Source organism: Geotrypetes seraphini, chromosome 8 (assembly GCF_902459505.1).
Source record: "Geotrypetes seraphini chromosome 8, aGeoSer1.1, whole genome shotgun sequence".
Lineage (NCBI taxonomy): Eukaryota > Metazoa > Chordata > Amphibia > Gymnophiona > Dermophiidae > Geotrypetes > Geotrypetes seraphini.
Window position 1 is genome coordinate 157,922,750 of NC_047091.1, and position 15,915 is coordinate 157,938,664.

Below are 15,915 nucleotides of genomic sequence, written 5' to 3' on the forward strand. Positions count from 1 at the left end.
ATGCTGATAATTTATATTCTCTATCCGAATGCTGAATACCCTTTATCTCCTTTACCTGTTCTATAGCTAATAACAAGGGTTCCAAAACGATATCAAAAAGCAAAGGAGATAGTGGACATCCTTGTCTAACCCCCCTCTGTAGAATGAACCGTTCTGAAAAATTATTATTAATATACAATCTAGCAGCAGGGGAGCTATACAATGCTTTTATTATTTGTATAAATCTGGATCCTATACTAAACCATTCCATTGCCTGATACATGAAGGACCATTCCACTCTATCAAAAGCTTTCTCAGCATCTAATGAAATAGAAAATGCTGGGTCATTAATAGATTTTGTCAAATACAACATGTGATGTGCCAATCTAGTATTATGAGATGAATGTCTTTGAGCTACGAAACCTGTTTGATGCATATCTATAATGAAAGGGAGAGGTTTAGCCAATCTTAATGCTAATGCCTTAGTTAAAATTTTTCCATCTAAATTTATTAAAGAAATAGGTCTATAATTTGAAACCAAAGTGGGATCTTTATTTGGCTTAGGTAAAACTATAATTATTGATTCAGCCATAGTACCTGTAATACAACCTTTATTTAGTTGTGTCTGATACAATTTTAATAAATAGGGCATTATGATGTTTTGAAATGATTTATAAAACTCCACTGTATAACCATCTCCACCTGGAGCGGATCCAACCCTAAGGGATTTCAAAGCTGTATCTAACTCTTTTAAGGATATTGGCTCCTCTAAACTTCGTTTTATATGTTCAGGAATCTTTGGTCCCTCTATTAACTTTAAAAAATCTAAACCATCCTTTTCTTTTTCTGAATAAGGCTCAGAAGAATACAAATCTTTATAAAATTTTAAAAACTGTTTTATAATGGGATCAATTTGGGACAACATTTCACCATTCTCATTTTTAATGGCAATTATTTTTGTTTTTCTTTTTTTTGCTTTAAGATAATTTGCCAGCATTCTTCCCGCCTTATTCGAATTTCCATAATACAAAGCTTGCTTTACAAATAAATATTTTCTAATTATTTTTGAAGAAATTTCATTATATTTACCTTTAGCTTTTAAAAGTTCTTGTTGTGTCAAATAATCCCATTTTTCTATTAATTTTGATTCTAAGACTTTACCACTTTTTCCAATTCTGTAAATTGCTTTTTTTCCTTTTATTTGCAAAGCTGAATAAGAAATAATTTGTCTTCTAATGTATGCTTTAAAAGCATCCCACAAAGTCTCTACTGAAATTCCTTCTGTATCATTAATTTGAAAATAATCTTTCATTTTTTCCAGAAGATTTTCACAAAAGTCATTATTTGCAAGCAATGTATTATTTAATCTCCATATAGGTCTATTTCCATTCTGATCTATTATTTTAATTTCAATCCACATTCCAGCATGATCAGATAGTATAATTGGATCAATGACAGCCTGTGTGATTTGATGTACCGTATTTTCGCGGATATAACGCGCACCATTGTAAAACGCGCACAGGGGTATAGCGCGCAGAAATCACGATGATATGTACAAAAACTTTTCTATACCGCGCTCAGGCATATAACGCGCATGCTGCCCGACTCTCCTCTGGCCACCCCGACTCTCCTTTCGCTCTCCCCGACTCTCCTCTGGCCACCCCGACTCTCCTTTCGCCCTCCCCGACTCTCATCTGGTTGCCCCGACTCACCCTGACTTTCGGTGCACTGCCCCGACTCTCCTCTGGTTGCCCCGACTCACCGTTCACCCGCCCTGACTTTCGGTGCACTGCCCCGCCTCTCCGTGCCTGTCCCCCTTGAAGTCCTGTCCCCCCTTGAAGGTCTGCCTGTCCCCCCTTGAAGTCCTGTCCCCCTTGAAGGTCTGCCTGTCCCCCTTGAAGATCTGCCTGTCCCCCCTTGAAGTCCTGTCCCCATCCTGAAAGCCTGATGCCCCCCCTCGACGTCCGATTCTTCTCCCCCCTCGGCAGGACCACTCGCACCCCCACCCCGAAGGACCGCCGACTCCCCGACAATATTGGGCCAGGAGGGAGCCCAAATCCTCCTGGCCACGGCGACCCCCTAACCCCACCCCGCACTACATTACGGGCAGGAGGGATCCCAGGCCCTCCTGCCCTCGACGCAAACCCCCCTCCCCCCCAGCCGACCCGCGACCCCCCTGGCCGACCCCCACGACCCCCCCACCCCCCTTCCCCGTACCTTTGGAAGTTGGCCGGACAGACGGGAGCCAAACCCGCCTGTCCGGCAGGCAGCCAACGAAGGAATGAGGCCGGATTGGCCCATCCGTCCTAAAGCTCCGCCTACTGGTGGGGCCTAAGGCGCGTGGGCCAATCAGAATAGGCCCTGGAGCCTTAGGTCCCACCTGGGGGCGCGGCCTGAGACACATGGTCGGGTTTGGCCCATGTGCCTCAGGCCGCGCCCCCAGGTGGGACCTAAGGCTCCAGGGCCTATTCTGATTGGCCCACGCGCCTTAGGCCCCACCAGTAGGCGGAGCTTTAGGACGGATGGGCCAATCCGGCCTCATTCCTTCGTTGGCTGCCTGCCGGACAGGCGGGTTTGGCTCCCGTCTGTCCGGCCAACTTTCAAAGGTACGGGGAAGGGGGGTGGGGGGGTCGTGGGGGTCGGCCAGGGGGGTCGCGGGTCGGCTGGGGGGGCGGTCGGAGGTTCTTGGGGGGGGGGGCGGTCGTTGGAGGGAGGGGGGTTTGCGTCGAGGGCAGGAGGGCCTGGGATCCCTCCTGCCCGTAATGTAGTGCGGGGTGGGGTTAGGGGGTCGCCGTGGCCAGGAGGGTTTGGGCTCCCTTCTGGCCCAACTACACAAAGTACGGGGAAGGCGGGTGGGGGTGTCGTGGGGGTCGGCCAGGGGGGTCGCGGGTCGGCTGGGGGACGGGCGGAGGTTCTTGGGGGGGGGCGGTCGTTGGGGGGAGGGGGTTTGCGTCGAGGGCAGGAGGGCCTGGGATCCCTCCTGCCCGTAATGTAGTGCGGGGTGGGGTTAGGGGGTCGCCGTGGCCAGGAGGGTTTGGGCTCCCTCCTGGCCCGATATTGTTGGGGAGTCGGCGGTCCTTCGGGGTGAGGGTGCGAGTGGTCCTGCCGGGGGGGGGATGTATCGGACGTCGGGGAGTCGGCCGGGCAAGAGGGCTTGGGCTCCCTCTTGCTCCGATCGTGGATGCGGGTGCGGGTGGGAGCGCGTGCGAGCGTTCGTTCGGGGTGGGGGTGCGAGCGGTCCTGCTGGGGGGGTGAATCGGGCGTCGGGCGGGGTGGGAACTATGTTTAAAAACTTTTGTATACCGCACTCAGGCATATAACACGCGAGGGGTATGCGCGGTACGTAAAATCACGTATAACGCGCGCGTTATATCCGCGAAAATACGGTACTAATTGATTAGAAACAAAAATGTAATCTATTCTAGAAAAAGAATTATGAACTGGGAGCAAAATGAAAATTCCCGACCATCAAAATGAAGTATACGCTAAATATCTTTTAAATCACAAGATTGTACCAAATTATCAAGGCCTAACGATTTTATAAATCTTCTCGGACTTTTATCCATCAGTGGATCCATAACAGCGTTGAAATCCCCTGCTACTACTAGATTTGAAGTAGCCAGTGGAAGAATCAATTGTTGCAGAGTCTTAAAAAATTCATTCTGATTCGAATTAGGGGCATATATATTGAAGAGCGTCATGGTGGTATTTCCCATGTCCATTTCCACATATACCCACCTTCCAAGAGAATCAGCTGCCTTAAATTTAAATGAAGCAGAACATTTTTTATTTATTAATATAGCAACACCAGCTTTTTTCCCTGTTGCAGGAGAAAAATAGCATTGTTTGACCCAATCACCTTTTAGCTTTATAGATTCATTATTTGACAGATGGGTCTCTTGTATGCAACATATATCAGCGTTCTGTCTTTTTAAAAATAATAATGCCTTTTTTCTTTTAATCGGGTGATTGAGACCATTAACGTTTAAAGATATTATCTTAAGATCCATTATACATTAATATAATTTGTAATGTATCATCCCAATCTTCAATATTCTTTATAAATTCCATTTTCCCATATATAATATAAATCAAAAAATTGCTTACTTCACCCAAACCCTGCAACTTTAAAGCCCACCCATTCCCTCCCTCCCCTCCCCATACATCTACGAACACTTGTAAACGCAAATTAGATCAGGTATGACATCACTCCATCACAAGCTAAAAAATAATAATTTTGTATCTATTACTCCATATTTATAACATAACGTAGTATCAATAGAATTAAATATTTCTATATCTTTGCTTTCTTTTCCATCCATTCTCACAATCATAATTACTTATATTCTTAAATCAGTCTCTCTCTCTCTCTCTCTCTCTCTCTCTCTCTCTATATATATATATATATATATATATAGATATAGATATAGATATAGATATTATAGATATAAGAATTTTTTAATTAACTTAAATCAGTCACCACATGCATTTTCAATTCCATTCATAAAAACCATTGCTCCAAAAATTCTAAAATTAGATAATAAGAAAATATGTAAAAATAAAACATAAATAAAAATTTTCATAACCCATTCCCATTATCATACTTACTTGTATTTCCAAATCAGTCATACAAAGCCTTAGAGAGATATATCAATTGACCTATATCTGTAAGAAAATGGGTTAAAATATACTTCCTAAATCATGCAACTATTATATTTCTTTAAAAATAAAATATTATTTTCCCCTATATATTAGTTTAATTTATTCTATATATTTTCACATTTAAAGAGTCTTTTCATCCTTTTCTTCCAGTAATATTAGCGCCTTCTTTATAGCTTCCTTTTCGAGTTCCCTTCTCTCTCTCCGTAGACGTGACGTGACGTGAAAGCAACCAATCTTCTTCACTTCCGGTGCGATCATTTACTAAAAAGATAAGACTTCCTGTCTTCGCGCAGTCTTTCAGCATTGACTCATCGACTACAGCACTCTTAGCATATTGTCTTTTCCTCTTGAGAGCAGAGAAGCAATGGCGCTGAGGGGAAATCTTCCAAAAAACTGTCGCAGTCCAACTTCCAATCCCCCATACATGCAGAATCTCCGAGGTAAGTCAACGCTCCGTCTTTCCTCCACGTCACTCAGCCTTTGACATCTTCACTGGCACGCTGAGCCATTCCATGCTCGCGAAAGTAATCATCGTTATTATTTAAAGTAAATTGAAAATTCCAGCATTCGAAACGGTGAATTCACTTTATATATTTTCAGAATTCTTTTACCGTAAAAATTAACTTAGAATAATATAAAACAAAATAAACTAGAATCAAAGTGAAAGCATTTGATATCAGAACAATCTTATTGAAATGTTGAAATATTCCCAATTTTATCTATTTAAGAAGTCATTGGTTGTTCACATTGTTCAATATATTCTGCTAATTTTTTATAATCGGTAAAGTTCTGTGTTTTATTTCCCAAAGTTACTTTCATAACCGCCGGGTAGAGAAGTCCATATCTAGCCCCCAGTGCTCGTAATTGAGGTCTTAAATCAAGTAGTTGTTTTCTTTTGAGGGCAGTTTCTCTGGCGAAGTCTGGTACGATATGTATACGTGCATCCTGACATCTTAGATTTTTATTTTCTTTAGCCAGCTGACATATTTCAACAACATGTTGATATCGTAATAGTTTAAATATTAAAGTTCTTGGACCTTTTTGTGTGATTGTTTTTTGTCCCGGTATTCTGTGCGCTCTTTCGATTTCAAGAGGCACTTTGGATTTTAAAGGCAGTATCTTTGGAAGGAATTGTTCTAAGAAAGTAATGGGATCATTTTTTTCCACTCCTTCCGGCATCCCAATGATCCTTAAATTATTTCTTTTTTCTCTATTCAAACAGTCTTCCAGATCTCTCTTTATTATTTCCATCTCTTTCCAGGCTTTTTTGTTTTGCATAACTTCAGCATGTACCTGTATAACATCTCCTTCCTACTTCCCCCTTTTCATATGCCCTTGTAAACTCTCTCTCCCCTCTTCTTGTATTTTTAAGCTTTGTAAACCGTGTCGAGCTCCGCTTGCGTGGAGATGATGCGGTATATAAACTTAAGGCTTAGTTTAGTTTAGTTTAGTACCTCTTCCGATTTTTCTTCCAAGTGTGTTATTTTGTTATCAATTAGATCAACTCTTTTTGTAAGCGTGGCAACATCATCTATTACCTTTTGAAGTTGTTTTTTGATTTCCAGTACGATATCTTTGATCTGTTTTATTTCTGCCATCATATCTTGATCTCCTTCCGAAGGCAACGGTACTTTTGAAGGTGTCCCTGGTTCCGGCTTTGATCGTTTATTACTGCTTGTACCCAATCCTCCGGCTCCTGCATCGTTTTTATTTTGTTTACCCGATGCCATTTTCTTACGATCCACAGCTTTTTTTCAGCAAAATATCGGTATTGGAGCTTTTTATTTTGAAATAAGAGCTTGTTTGACACGGAGCCCGTCTATCACCCGACCATTTGCTTGCGTGTCCAAGCCACGCCCCCCCTTCCTCTTTCCATATAAATGGAAAAGGATCAAATAATCCTTTAGAACAATGCACATTTAGAGGAAGAACTGACTTACTCCAATTGATTTTATATCCTGAAAGTATCAATCAGTTCTAATAAGCATGGAATGGTAGTTTCTGGCTTTCTCAAATAAAGCAGAATATCATCTGCATATGCTGAAACTTTATATTCCCAATCTGAAAAAGGAATACCCACTATCCCCTTTGCTTGATGAATAACTAATAATAAGGGTTCTAATACAACATCAAACAACAAAGGAGATAAAGGACAGCCTTGTCTAACTCCCCTCTGCAAATCAAACCTGTCAGATAAATTATTATTATTTAATCTTGCAGAAGGAGAGCTATACAATGTTTTAATCATTTGTATGAAACCAGAACCTATACCAAACCATTCCAAAGCCTGATACATAAATTTCCATTCAACCCTATCAAAAGCTTTCTCTGCATCCAAAGAAACAGAAAAAGCCGGATCTTCCATATCTTTGGTTAAATTTAGCATGTGCAACGCTAATCTAGAATTATTAGAGGAATGTCTTTTAACAACAAATCCTGTTTGATGCATATCAATAATATGAGGGAGAGCCTTAGCTAAGCGTAAAGCCAATATCTTAGCCAATATTTTTCCATCCACATTTATTAATGAGATAGGCCTGTAATTTGAAACCAAAGTAGAATCTCTATTTGGCTTTGGCAACACAATAGTTAATGATTCAGCCATAGTACCTTTAATATAACCTATAGTAAGCTGTGACTGAAATAAATTTAACAAATGAGGTAAAAGGAGAATTTGAAATGATTTATAAATTCAACTGTGAAACCATCCCCACCTGGAGCAGATCCAACTCTAAGAGACTTCAATGCTGTTTCTACTTCTTTTGGAGATAAGGGCTCATCTAAACTCCGTTTTATATGATCAGGAACCTTCGGTCCAGTTATTCAATTTAAAAATTCCATTCCATCCTTTTCCCTATCAACATAAGGCTCAGAAGAATATAGGTCTTTATAATATTGTAAAAATTGACTTAAAATTTTATCTGTACTTTTATTGACTACGTTAAAAACTAAACAAAAAGTGATCATCCTCACTGAAACTGAAGAAAAAAAAGAAATCGCTTCCTTGGAAATGATTGCTGCTGCTTTTCAGGTTCCTTTATTTTTTTTGTTGGTTTTTTTTTTTTAATTCTAAACTTCCATTTTCTATGGGAATCTCAGTAATGATGGTTTTCCAGTTTCATCTGTGTTTCTAGATCTTGACCTTTTTTGGCAGTGGTTTTCCTTCTCACTTGGCTTCCAGCTCTGTTGACATTGGCTTCTGCTGGGCAAGAGCCACAAGGTGTTTCTCCCTTCAGAACTTACTGCATGTGTAACCTAGATGACTGATGCTTCCCTTCTCCCAAGCCATGAATGTTGCTTCCACAGCATTTCTACCTCTTCACTGGCTTAAGGAGCAAAAACTGGGCCAGAGAATGGAGCCTGTACCTTTTCACTGAGCTTCCTGGAAGCAGAGAGTTGTCATACTGGACTGCTCTCTGCTTTCTTCCTCTTTTTCCTTACTATCCTTTCCTCTAGGAAAGGATAGTAAGGAAAGCCTGTTGAATTAGCACAACATTAAAACAACGAGAATTATCAAAGCTTCAGCCCTTTTATTTGTATATTGCCATTTAATTAGAAATGTTATTTCTGTTACAATGAGCTTTGTGCTGCATTAGATTTGCAAGCAAATATTGAAATTTTAAATACCAAGCTTTGCGTTCATAGGACAGCATTTTAAATGAAACTTCAGATATGCCAGTACAATATTGTCTTTGTGATCAGCACCTCATTTTAGATAAACAGCTTTTTAAATTTGAAATATGATTTCTGAATTTAATACTTTTCTTGGTATTTCAGCATTCCGTTGACATACGAGAAGAGATGCCAGATCAGACAGCAAAGCGAATGCTGAGCCTTCTAGGTATTCTTAAATACAAACCTCCAGCAAATACAGGAGACATGTAAGTACCATTTGTTTTTAGATAGTAGAAAATGAACACGAAATTAACTAAAATATCTTTAGTATTTTGCTTATTGATAGGTGTCCAACCACATATATAATTAAGGGCTTCTTTTACAAAGCCACACAGCAAATACTCCGATGTCCATTAATTCCCCTATGGAGCGATTACCGCAGCAGCTAGGATAGCTTTGTAAAAGGAGGAGTAGAAGTGCATGATTTATTCATGCAATAAGACAAAATAAAAACTCTACATGGCCATGTTAACTCTCTCCCTGTTCAAAGACTAAAATGAACAGTGTGGTATCTTGTCTAATTTTCCTATTAGATATAAAGTGTGATTGTCATCTTCTAATTTTCCTAATAAATAGCCCACATTTAGGCCCTGATTCTCTAAAAGTGCGTCCCGATTTTAGGCAGCTGTAGGCGTCCTACAGCTGTCTAATCAGCCAATCGGGATGCACATTTAAAAAAAAAAAATGCTCCCCAGGCAGGCCGCCTATATTGAAGGCGAGGCCCGCAAGACACCTAGGCCCTGATTCTGTATAGGACGCCCGGGAGAGGCGTCCTATTCAGAATCGGCCTAAACTAAACCTCGATTCTGTAACCGGCGTCCATGTTACAGACGCGGGTTAGAGAATCGGGTTAGATTAGACACGGCCCACTACACTTATCGCGGCAAGGGATCTCTCTGCCGCTATAAGTATAGCGGGCCGTGGCCCCCTGACCGATCACTGGCAGGAGGGTGCCCAAACCCTCCTGCCCGAAGACGCACCCCCCTCCCCGACACTACCGACCGCCCCCCCCCCGACAATATCGGTCGCTGGCAGGAGGGTGCCCAATCCCTCCTGCCCGAAGACGCACCCCCCCCCCCCCCGGCGCTAACAACCCCCACTTCACCAAACCTGTTCTTACAGCTGGGTCTTGCACGTCGAGCAAGCAGGCACGCCTCGTCGAAATGAGGCGGGCCCGCCCCTTCCCGGCCCATCCCGCCGAAGCCTAAGGCCTGATTGGTCCAGGCTCTAGAAGCCTGGACCAATCAGGCCTTAGGAATAGCGGGTCCGCCCATCCCTACTAAGTCTAAGGTCTGATTGGCCAATCAGGCCTTAGATTAAGTGGGGATGGGCGGACCCGCTATGCCTAAGGCCTGATTGGTCCAGGCTTCTAGAGCCTGAACCAATCAGGCCTTAGGCTTCAGCGGGATGGGTATTCGACGGTAACATAGTAACATAGTAACATAGTAGATGACGGCAGATAAAGACCCGAATGGTCCATCCAGTCTGCCCAACCTGATTCAATTTAAAAATTTTTTTTTTTTTCTTCTTAGCTATTTCTGGGCGATCTCTTGCCCTTACGGGGTGACCCGGCCTTCCCTCCGGGACGGGACTCTAGAGAGTACCTGTCCTGGGGAGCGAGGGGGGTTTCTCGTTTGGAACATATTTTGGGGGATGATGGGGACTTGTTGGCACGTGCAGATCTGTTGGCAAAGGTGGGGGAGACCTGGGGTGCGCTGTTTGCGTGTCGTCAAGTGGAGCACTATGTGGGATCCCTTGATAGAGCACAATTACGATTACATATGGGGGCCAGGCTGCGGGAACTGTTTGCTTGGGAGGAGGGGGTGTCCCTCTCAGTGTCTAGCATTCATGCTAGCTTGCAAGAGTTACAACCAGCCAAAGATTACCAGAACATCCGGGGTAAATGGGAGGGGTAAAGACCTAAAACAACTCCTATTGCCCATCACTTATGAGGTATTCAGGAAACACCTCAAAACTCACCTATTCCTGAAATACCTAGACAGCTGACCCACTTCCCTCCTTCCCCTCTCTTGCCCTTTCTCCCCATTGTTCCCACATCCCTTAAGTTAACTCAACTTGTACGTCAACTCAACTTGTACTCCACTAATCTTCTGTAAACCGCATAGAACTTAACGGTATTGCGATATATAAACTGTTATTATTGTTATTAATCTGGGTCAATGGAATGTAGCCCGTACATTGAGGGCGACGTGTGGGGTTACCCCGTGTGCTTGGTTGAGGGAAACGCATTATAGGGTGACATTACGCGCATATTACACTCGCACACAGTTGTATTATAGTGGGGGGTCTCCCTACACCACTGTGTCATAAATGTGGGTCGGGGGGACACACTTTGGGTCATGCTTTCTGGACCTGCCCTGTCATCCAGCGCTTCTGGAGGCGTATCATTTCTTACATGTCCGGGTTGATTGGGAAAGCCCTGCGCAGTAACCCAGCCCACTTTGTTTTGGATTTACCAGAGGCTTTTGGCCACTTGCCTAAGGGGAATTGGCCTCTGTGCAGGAAGATGAGCTTACTAGGCAGGAAATGTATTCTTCAATGCTGGACGGTCCCTGACTCTCCGGTATTTTGGCAGTGGCGGAACCAGTTGCATCAGTTGGCCATCTGGGAGGCACGAGATGTGGGCGGGACCAGGAAGCGCAAGATGTTGTTTTTAAATATTTGGGAACCATATCTACAAGCTTTGCATCCTAAGGGTCGCAATGCGGTCTTAAGATGGGTGTCCTGATATGGATGCCTGGATGGTTGGGCTGGGAGAGTACTGGGGAGTTTCTCTGGGGGGGGGTTGGGGGGATGAGGGGTTTGGGAAGGTTGTAGGACTTCGATATGGACAGGGCACGGGGGATTTAGTGTGGGGGGGAATGATGTGGCCTCTTCAGGGCTCATCAGAGTCCAGGGCCTCGGAGTGTCTTTCCGCTCACCTTTCCCCTGCATGCTTTCCGTAGGGTGAGTGGGGGGGGGGGGGGAGTTTGGTTGCAGTTCCTTTTGTTTTGTCCTTGTCTGTTATATTATTATATCTGATGCCTCTTTGTTTGTGTTGCGCTCCTTCGGGGTGCCTTGCTGTTGTGTTGTTGTTGTATGCATCAATAAAAAATGTTTGAACCTAAAAAATCAGATTTTTAATTTTCTTTTTTAAATATTAAATTCAATTTAGAAGCAGATGAATAAATTATCTACCAGTAAGTTGAACTTGATTTTTTTTAAATATAAAATAGGATGGCTTTCTTTTTTTTTTTTTCCCATTTGTTTTCCATTTGTTTAGGAGTACTTTTCGTCAGGGTTTAGTTGTTGGAAGCAAACCTGTAGTTCACCCAGTATTATACTGGCTCCTTCAGAAGACTAATGAGTTAAAGAAAAGAGCTTATCTGGCACGATTTTTAGTGAAACTAGAAGTTCCTGCTGAGTTTCTTCAAGACGATACAGTGGCTGATACCAATAAACAGGTAAAAAAAATTTTGTCATGTGCTTACTATGTGCTGTTTTAGTCTTTTGTTGAGTTTGGGAGGAAGTTTTGGTTATTGCTCAAGGGTAATGCCTGCTGGATGGATTCAGGGCCCATGGTCGCAGCTAAGAACCATCATTGAAATAATCAGAAAAGGCATGGTACTGGATAGGTGGAGAAGAAGGAAGAGGCCAAAGGTGGTATAAAAAATTACTGTGTTGATACAAATTAAGGCTCATGGCAATGAATCACTGTTCTGGTTCTGATTGAAACTGAAAGCTAAATGAGAGGAAGGAACTTTTCAGGTCAAAAATAATCCTCTGTAATATGGAAAGATTTTGCCTAGGGGATTCTCTGTAATTAAGGACCAAAATCATTCTAAGATTGAGTTAAATTGCCCAATAATTAGCTTAATATGAGATGGGGGATATACTTTATGTGTTGCTGCTCTTCCAAAGTAATTGGTATGGAGACATTATCTCTTACTTATTTTCTTTCCTTTAGTTTTATCAGAATACTCCAGAACCTATGGGTTATATCTGTTGACCAGCAGATGGAAGCAGAGAAACAACATAGTTCTGTGTGACTTTCCCCTAAAGAGCACTGTGTGTTTTGATTGACCAAGCAATAGTGCTCATGTTCACACTTCCAGTCAAATGATGTATTCATTGATTTACTTTTACCAGCAATGAATTGTTGTAGTCAGTGGGCACATGGTTCCCCATTACCTTTACCAACAAGGCATTGTTGTACTCTATGAACACACAGTTCTTCAGTTGGGTCAGGCAATATATTAAGATCTGATGAGTTAAGACAGAAAGATAGAAAACAGAAGAACAACTTGAAATGAAAGCATGTTTGGTGGTATTCATTGATGGCAGATTCTGCACTGGTCTGGTAGGACTAATGAAAATGTTTCAAGTTTATTTGGTTTTTGATAGACCGCCTATTTAGGAAAATCTAAGTGGTGTACAATAAATTTTCAGGTATGATATAATTTCTCTTTCCTTAGTATCCATTCCAGAATATGTGGGATGTAGCAAAGCAGTCCTGATAGCGGGTAGTACTTGAAACTCCCTGCTAGTGTATGCACGTCTACCAATTAAGAGAATACTCGAGTGTGTAGAACAGAAGTAGAAGGCTTAGAGAATGTTTAAAGCATCAGCTATAGGTTGTTCCACTACAATTGACCATCGTCCCGGGATCAAACTTTATCCACTAAGTGCAAGAAAGTTTAGGGCATGTGCTCAGAAAAGTTCTGACAAGAGGCTTCCTCTTGCAATGTACCCTTTTGTGTATCATTTATAATCTTAATTGAAATTCTCCCCATGAAGAGGCACAAGAAACAAATCTGCAAGTGTTCTTATTGGATGACTATAAACAAACTGCAATTAAACATATCCAAAACTGAACTGCTACGGATTCACAAAAAGAACTGTACCAACCCTCAACCTTCCCTCTACTGGGACAATACAGCCCTTATAGCCAAAGACCAAGTACATAGCCTAGATGTTGTACTCGAATCCAAACTATCGCTTACAAACCTTGTCTCCCAGGTAGTATCAACTTCCTTTTACTACCTACGCCAACTAAGAAAAATTTGAATATACTTTTCTGAAGCAGAATTCACACAACTCCTTTATGCATTTGTCCTATTCCAAATGGACTACTGCAACTCATTATTCGTAGGTCTGTCTTCAAAGAATCTACTATGTCTGCAATGTGTTCAAAATGCAGCAGTTTGCCTACTCAAAAATCTGAGCATCTGCAAACATGTCACTGCATCTCATTCGAAACTGCTGTATCTTTAAAGTCCTGACACTAGCCTTCAAATTGAAAATATGGTCCCAACCTACATGTCAGAAAAATTATCAACCTACATCCCTAACCGACCTCTAAGATCACAAGGTGAAAGAAGGCTTGCCACTCCACCAGCAAAAACTCTCCAGCTAGAAAATGCCCACAAATGAGTCTACTTCCACTTCTTACTAAAATTATGGAATGCCATTCTGTCCACCAATATTTGTGAGAGATTGCCCAAACCGTCCTATTACTGTAAAAACCCAACACCTATGTTATCTTAAGAATGATAATTAATGTTACTAAAAATTATTATTAATTAGATGGAACTAAACCAATAATACACATCCCTCTCTGGCTTAGACAAATATGTATTATAAAGAACTATTTATTTGGGGAAAGTTAGCTCGCTTTATTAATAATTAAATATATATATATATCTATTCAAGGACCAAGACCAAGAACATTTATAAGCAAACTGAAAGTTTATTTAAAAGAATTGAAAACCAAGCAGGTAGGCAGTTACAGATGGGACCTTTTTGAGCAAAGACAATAAGATTACACAAGACAAATGTTGCTAAAGCAGAAGGAATAATTTTATCTGGATTCAAAAAGTTACTCACAATGTGAATAGTCCTTAAAATGGAGCAGAGGGGGGTCACGTGATGCCGGGCACTTGAACGGACGTGCTTCTCCACGGCTCCGGGCCATGCCGCTGTAAATCTGCACAATACCTTCTGTATTTGTAGTGCTATCTAGTTATCTTAGGGATCTTTGCATATCTCCTGCTTTGCTGATCAAATCGAGTGTTCCTCTGGTGTGATTGCCAAGCGTGATGACTTCTAAACCGCAACGCGGCACTCGGGACAAAGCGAAGCAACAGGAACCTAAAATGGCGGACAACCACGAGGTCCCCATGTTCACATTACAAGAGGCAGCGGTGCAAGAACTGACTCACTCTTTGACGCTAGTAATGGAAGACAAGCTCGCCAAAATACATACCTTTATGGAAGATATTAAGGAGAGTCTGGACTCACATGCGGGTCGCTTGCAGCGAGCGGAAGATCGAGTGGCACGCCAGGAAGATCAGGCTGCTGACTTCGAGGAACGGCTGCGGGCTCTGGAGACCTCCAATAAAACCCTGCAGGAGCGCGTAGATGACCATGAAAATCGAGGGAGGAGAAAGAACCTGAGATTTATAGGGTTCCCTACGGCCGTCCGAGATGTTGACCTTCGAAAGTGCCTGGAGAGTTGGTTAACACAAATTCTGAACCACCCGGACCCGGGCCTACCTATCCAAATCGAGCGGGCGCACCGCGTGGGTCAAAAGAAGGACGAGGAGACCCGACCGCGCCCAGTGCTTGCTCGGTTCCTCAATTTCGCGGTCAAGGAAAGGATTCTGGCTCATTACCGCAAAGGGGAAGATTTCCTTTATGAAGGTCGTAAGATCCTAATCTTTCAAGATTTCTCCCCCATTATTTCATCTCGACGCAAAGCGATGGCGCCACATTGCAACAACCTGTATCACCGTAATATACGAGTGTCTCTCCTCTGTCCAGCCCGGGCTCGAGTTTTTTACAACAACAGAGTTCATTACTTTGAGACACCGAGAGAGCTGGAACAGTTCGTATCACAGCTGCCAGCACCGGTACACCCTGAGCCTGTTCCCAACTGAATCTCTGCAATGGGGACCGAGATTTCAATTTGGCGGCCTGACCGCACATGTGTCATTTTGACTCGCCGTTCCTGCCTGCACGATGGCAGGCATCGGACGATTCTGCTCCTGCACCTCCTCCGACTGAACTAAAGCTTGCCACAATAAATGCCTTTGGATCATTTGATCCGCTTACTGGCAGGATTCTTGGGGTTTGATTCTCCATGTTTTGATTTGCTTTGACTATTACAATTTAATTTTAGCTGAAGACCTGGCGATATTCTATTCTCTTACCCTGGGCATCTTTTCACTATATGATGACGTGATACCACTTTTTGTTACCCTACTAGTGTGCTTTGCTTAGTTTGCTTTTTGCACTTACTGTGGGGCATGGCCTGGGGCTGTTAATCGTTTTCTGTTATCAGTTTTCTGTTCTCTACTCTTCCATACCTCCTGCTGGGGATATGGGAAGAGTATATGGTTCTGGGGGGAGGGGGGTTTGGTTTGCATGTAAGAAGGGGAGTGAATGGGGGTTTTGTATAAGAATGTGTGTGTGGGTGCTACTCGTGGTTTGGGACCACGGATGTCGGGCTCCTGTGGTCTGCTACTGCTGTCATACTTGTGTGGAGGGGGGATGTGGCTGGGACATCTCCCGCTCCATGTTCCTATATACATTTGCACG

The 15,915-nt window shown here is 42.7% G+C and overlaps 1 protein-coding gene across 4 annotated transcripts in view; it reads left to right on the forward strand.

The window, feature by feature from the left end:
- Nucleotides 1-15,915, forward strand: part of IFT81 (intraflagellar transport 81) — a 218,056-nt gene that overhangs the window by 43,277 nt on the left and 158,864 nt on the right. For all 4 annotated transcript variants that reach the window (XM_033955237.1, XM_033955239.1, XM_033955238.1 and 1 more), the window contains exons 3-4: nt 8,419-8,522; nt 11,600-11,780. In XM_033955237.1, coding sequence (XP_033811128.1) covers nt 8,419-8,522; nt 11,600-11,780 — 285 coding nt within the window. The remainder of the gene's footprint in view (nt 1-8,418; nt 8,523-11,599; nt 11,781-15,915) is intronic.